At 37.0% G+C, this 6000-nt stretch overlaps 1 protein-coding gene across 1 annotated transcript in view; it reads left to right on the forward strand.

The window, feature by feature from the left end:
- The window catches only part of LOC119832649 (inactive rhomboid protein 2), a 104346-nt gene extending 101119 nt beyond the window's left edge, over positions 1–3227 (forward strand). The window contains exons 8-12 of the mRNA XM_038356345.1: positions 420–440; positions 760–848; positions 1716–1971; positions 2357–2611; positions 2742–3227. Coding sequence (XP_038212273.1) covers positions 420–440; positions 760–848; positions 1716–1971; positions 2357–2611; positions 2742–3173 — 1053 coding nt within the window. The 3' untranslated portion in view covers positions 3174–3227. The remainder of the gene's footprint in view (positions 1–419; positions 441–759; positions 849–1715; positions 1972–2356; positions 2612–2741) is intronic.
- The last annotated feature ends 2773 nt before the right edge of the window (positions 3228–6000 follow it).

The raw sequence follows: 6000 nt of genomic DNA on the forward strand, positions 1-6000 counted from the left end.
AAATATTGTACCTACGTCACAAATTGCTAAAAATAGCTGCTTGAATGCGTAATCTATGTCAGTACGGTTATTATTTTTGGGCTATTTTAATTATTATAATGTAATATGTCTATTTTTACGACTTAGCTATAATTTACACCTGTTATAACAAGGTCGATAATCGAACAAAATAAAATTGATAAATGTTTTATATACGTTGTTTTCAAAAGTACATCAAAATTATGAATACGCATTAATTTGTCTAAATATACAAGTCTGGTTTAAAGTGTAGGTATACAAAATGTCAGAGAATTTCATTTCAGAATACGGTAATATCGATATGTAGATATTTTATTATTCCATTACACTTTGAAATTTTTATTAGAGTATTTAAACCGAATGTAATTTTATTAAAAATTTTCATCGCACGCAATCCAAAGATAAGAGGATTAGTACCGAAGGTGAGTTATGGACTTCTATTATATTTTGAATTCACAGCTGAATTTTTTATTGCATCGCCGGCAAAGCTTTCTTCATTAGGGATTATCCATATTGACTGGCTAAATTTGTATATTCTATTTCTATTTAATTTTACTTTAGTCCTGTTCATATATTTCTGAGAATTAATAATTGTAATTACTTGATGCTTCATTTCTTTGTATGGTCATGGATCATGCAAATTTAAAATTATAGGTACGTAATTTGGAAATATAAAATGTAAATTCGAGATTTGTAAAGTTTTCTAATCAGCTGCATTAAAATTAAATACTGATATTACAGAACACAATATCAACGTGGAAGAAGTGGTCGTCGGGGGACTCCGGACCCGGAGGACGGATATCGGGCTCAGTTTGTGGTTTAGACCCAAAGTAAGTATTACTATATCTGTTGTCATACCTAGATACTTTTTGTTGAAATTAGTGATTGCGTAGTGTAGACATGTTGTCGATATACTAGATGTGTCCATACTTCGCTCTTACCTAAATATGTAATATACGGTAGATTGACTAAGATTAAATACGTTATATAAGATTCTACTTGAGCTATCATTTAACTTTGTAATCCAGGATGCTTTATTGCGTAATGCTTTGAATCAATAATCATGTTCTACTTATATAGAAGAAAGTCGGGATATTTGCACCAATCCAAACTCGAGAATAGCTTTACTGATTTCAATCATTTATGGTTTGATGAATATGTCTCCATTTGCAGCAGAATATCGCCTGTTGTAATGTTATTGTATGAATGCCTTTCAAAATGTTAAACCGGACAGGGTGAGCAATGATTATTCATTTTGAAGGTATTGTACAACCCAATTAATAGCGTTTTTTATTCATTATGAGAAAGCAAGGGACCGAAATGATGGTTTGTCTGATGGTGAGGGTTCATCACAGCCCATGTTCATTTGTTGAGGGTCCACCCTCTACACACTTTTAGACTTCGCACGTTGCCCGCTTTTAAGTGGTAAGGAATAAGCAAATGTTTGATGGAGACAATAAAAAGACCCGTAAGGGTGAGGGAAGAGAAACGAACCTCCACCTCCCTAATTCACTAAACGACACACAGTAGCATTGACATGCGTAGCGATCCCAATTCGTACTTAAGCATGCTCGATTCTACATATACACTAAATATATAAACAAAATATAAGAAAGAGCTATCGTATGCCGTATCTATCGTATGCCTAACATTTATGTGCAAATAGATGTATAATGCTCAATGTTGTTTATTTTCAGATTCTGCGAAGCGCCGCGCTCGATAGCACCGCACGAGTGGCCGGACGACATCACCAAATGGCCGATCTGCCGCAAGTCGGCGCTGGACGGCGCAGCGGCGGCGGGGCGCGCGGGCCGCGCCGCCGAGCACATGGCGTGCGAGGTGATCGCGCACCCGTGCTGCATCGGCGTGCACGGCCAGTGCGTCATCACCACCAGCGAGCACTGCTCCTTTGTCAAGGGCTACTTTCATGAGGAGGCGTCTTTGTGTTCACAAGTATGTTTAGTGCAGTGTAGTTGTATGACATTATAGATATTTGAGCGCGTGGTCAGTGCCATTGCCGCTAGGTCGCACTGAACGCTAAAAACAAGTCCTCTCTTCCTTACCATCAAGGGCGACACTTTTATATATCACCATGTCTTTTTCTTTTTTTCTACCTGACTTGCCAACCCTTCTCACAAATTATTACTATACAGTGAAAATACATCAACATGCCAACAAATTACTATAAGACAACTTTAAAATAAACCAAAGCCAAAGTATAAAGCTGAAGAAGAGAAATTTTGTACTGAGTAAATGATAAATATATATTTTCATTACAAAATGCTTCAATTGTCTTGCTACTTATGTATAAATTATAACGTGCCAAATGCAATTTCAGGTGTCTTGTTTGGACGACGTTTGCGGAATGTTACCGTTTATGCGGAGACGCCGTCCAGACCAGTTGTATCGCGCGTGGACTTCATTGTTCGTGCACGCTGGTCTCCTGCATTTGGCGGCCACGCTCGCGCTGCAATGGCTGTTCATGCGAGACCTGGAGAAGATGGCAGGCCCAGTGAGATTGGCTGTTATATATCTGGGCAGTGGTGTAGCGGGCAACATGGCGTCAGCTATCTTCGAGCCATACAGGGCTGAGGTACATTATGAATCTTTTTTTAAATTTACAATTGTAGTCATACTCGTTATTCTCCGAAAGGCAAAAGAGCTTTATGTGACTGCAATAAATTTTTTTAGTCAGTTGTAGGATATATGTTATTTTTTTGCAGGTGGGTCCAGCAGGAGCTCACTTCGGTCTTCTAGCATGTTTAATAGTAGAAGTAATCGGTGCTTGGCCACTACTGAGGCATCCAAAGCGGGCGCTGTTGAAACTAATCGGCTTGGCGATAGCCCTGTTCCTCGTGGGACTGTTACCGTGGATAGACAATTTCGCGCACGTATTCGGTTTCGTGTTCGGTTTCCTGTTATCGTACGCATTGCTCCCGTTCATAACGTTTGGGCCGTACGAGCGGCGGCGGAAGATCGTACTCGTGTGGGTGTGCCTCGTGTCCGCCGGCGGCATGCTGTGCGCGCTGATAGCGTTGTTTTATGCGGCGCCGGCGTACGAGTGTGCGGCGTGCGCGTACTTCACGTGCCTGCCGTTCGCGCCGGACATGTGCGCGTCGCAGGACGTGCGCGTGCGGCAGCTGGACGGCGTATGACGGCGCGCGGCCCGGGCGCCCCCGCCGCCGCCGCCCCCCCTCGCCCCGCGCGCGCCCCCCGCCCCGCGCGCGCCCCTCGCCCCCGCGCCGCCGCGCCACCGCGCACACTGCGCGTGTGCAGCTTCTAGCATGTGAGCGGTCCAAGTATGATAGGTTTCTGCTTAGTTCCCAGGATATGTACTGGTAACGGCTGGGATCTTGAGCGCGTAACGAATGAGAATTACGTCAAGTTCTAGGAGAGCAATCCATCCTTTTTCATATCTTTTGAAATGAATGCATTTTCAGTAAGCAACCCTTACCTTATATTATTACTTTGATAAATAGGAAAATATTCCACGCCATAGTCCAGATGTTATGCATCGTTATTGAATTTCAAAAAAATGAAATTAATATACAAACATTATATTTCACCTCTCACATATTTTATCCTCATCAAAGTTTATCTATTTTTTCTGGTTGCCGTTGTTACCATTTGTTTTCAATGGATTTTCATAAGAATCTACGTCTAAGCGAGATGAAGGAGGATGGCGACGCTACTTCAATAATCGCATTCCCTTTATTTTGTTTCTTTATAAAATAACACAGGTACTCTTATTATCAATATTCCGGTCAAATAAAACCAAAAATATTTTTGAAGTATTTCGTACCCAGCTGAAAGTTTTAAGGGTCATTCAAAACATCTACATTTTTTGTCTAAACTCATTTTATGATAAAACTAAAAATAACGATAAAGCGGTTCTTATGATCTCTGACTGCAAATAGTGACCTGACTATCTGCAGAATATCTGACTCTTATTCCAGATATCGGAATATATGGGAGTTGTGAGGACTTTTTAGATTTCATTTATGATGATAATTTGAACAATCCTTCTACCATCTTTCAACTGAGTGCTTATTATTGTACCCTTCGAGATCTAAATTGACTGGATTATATTACAATATTATATTACAGAATGAGTATGTCGAGTATAAAGTTAAACCGATGTTTAAAGAAAAATATAGTGAATAAAATTGTCACCGCTAGGGATCCTTGCCGTTGTTCTAATATTTTACAACAGCGAAATCATGTAATTTTGTTAAACAGTTTTCTTATATTGGCAATTGATAAGGTTTTTATAGTGCAGTATGAATGGTTGCATCACATCTCACACACTTACCGTTGCGGTCTTTTGTAGTAAATGATCATGACTTTATTTTGTTCTTCAAGCTCTGGTTATCAAAGATGTAGAGATATGGGTTTTTCAAAGCATAAAAGTACGCGTGCAATCGATACCTACGTATTGTTTATTCAGTCAAATTAATCGGCATGTACTTTTGTAAGATCTTATCTCTAAGTTTTTGCTAAAATGGTATTTTGAAAAAAAAAATGATTCAAATCGTATTAAAATTCAGTTAAAGCGATATATTAATTTCCTAAATTATTCAAAAAATATTTGTTTTTTTTTTATTATCAAATATTTATTTCGGATAAACTTCAAATTTCAAATAAAATATTAAAACGGTGAAAACATGTGTCTAAGACGCGACATGAGCGTTACTTTTGCGGTGGAGGCTAAAAGTTGTCAATCAACAAAAAAAAAATCATATGAAACGTAAAAAAGTCACGTAAGCTTAAACGTAATACGATTATAAAGATGATTTCTAATAAAATATTTACGTTGTTTTGCCATCTGTACAATTATTATTAAAAGCACTATATATTGTTTAGACCGTACTCTGTCCAAACGAATACAATGTTTTTTGTATTTTTTTTTTATAGGCACATGTCATGTATTGGGTTGAAAGGCAATTTGGCAATAGTTGTTGCTTCCCAACGTATGAATTGCACCAGTGAATAATATGAATTACCTGAATATAGTGGCCTTACTGTCACTGCCATTGCTACCATGTACCTATAATCGCCACAAATTGCCGGTACAATGTAAAAATCATATGTTATTTTATAATTAAGCTTAGTAGTTAACCATGTATCCATTTATCTTTATATAATACGTATAGGCGCTTGCAGTGGCTGCAATTCATTTTAGGTTCTTTGAATACGCCTCTTTGAAATTGCTGTAAGCTTTTTCTTTACTTTCTTATCACAACAGATATGCAAAATTTTAAAGCTTTCAGTACAATGTTGTTCTCTAATATGATTTTCTTTATTTTGAAGGAAAATTTTACAAAAAATGTTTTGGAATAAACTTGGACTGAACTACCTTTTCAATGTGATAAAATTATGCACGAAATTGCTTTGTGTATTGCGGTTGCGACAATGACATGTAAATAATCTGTAATATATATCGATAACAATGTATAAGCTGTATTTTAATATACGAATATAATTTGTCATTTATTAAGTTAGGGGAATTAGTTAATTATATGATCGTTAATTCCGCTAATGTTAGTGTGCCCTTTCTTTAAAACAGTGTCAGGAAATATTACTCTTATCAAATAGCAGATATAATGAATGTAATTATGTTACTGTTATTAACATTTAATTTATCCGATAATTGTAGGTTCTAATAGGTGTATATCTTGTGTGAATATGTAGTTGGTGCTTTTAATTTTTAGGTTCTTTCATCAAAAATTTCCTTAAGGATAAAAATGCCACCTGAAGAGAACTAGAGGCTAAGTATCTTTGCTTATTTCTTAGAGCTATGGATTAATTTGAAAATTCTAAACTAATTATTATTGTAGCAGTAGCACCGTAAAAGTACAAGGTTGTTTAGTTGAAATGATAATATAACTAATTCCCATAACAAAGTACGAAAAATTTTAGTATATTACTAAAGTATTGTAAATATAATGAACGAATATTTGATACTTATTTATTAATTTTGCG

The sequence above is a fragment of the Zerene cesonia genome, chromosome 15, assembly GCF_012273895.1.
Source record: "Zerene cesonia ecotype Mississippi chromosome 15, Zerene_cesonia_1.1, whole genome shotgun sequence".
Classification (NCBI taxonomy): domain Eukaryota; kingdom Metazoa; phylum Arthropoda; class Insecta; order Lepidoptera; family Pieridae; genus Zerene; species Zerene cesonia.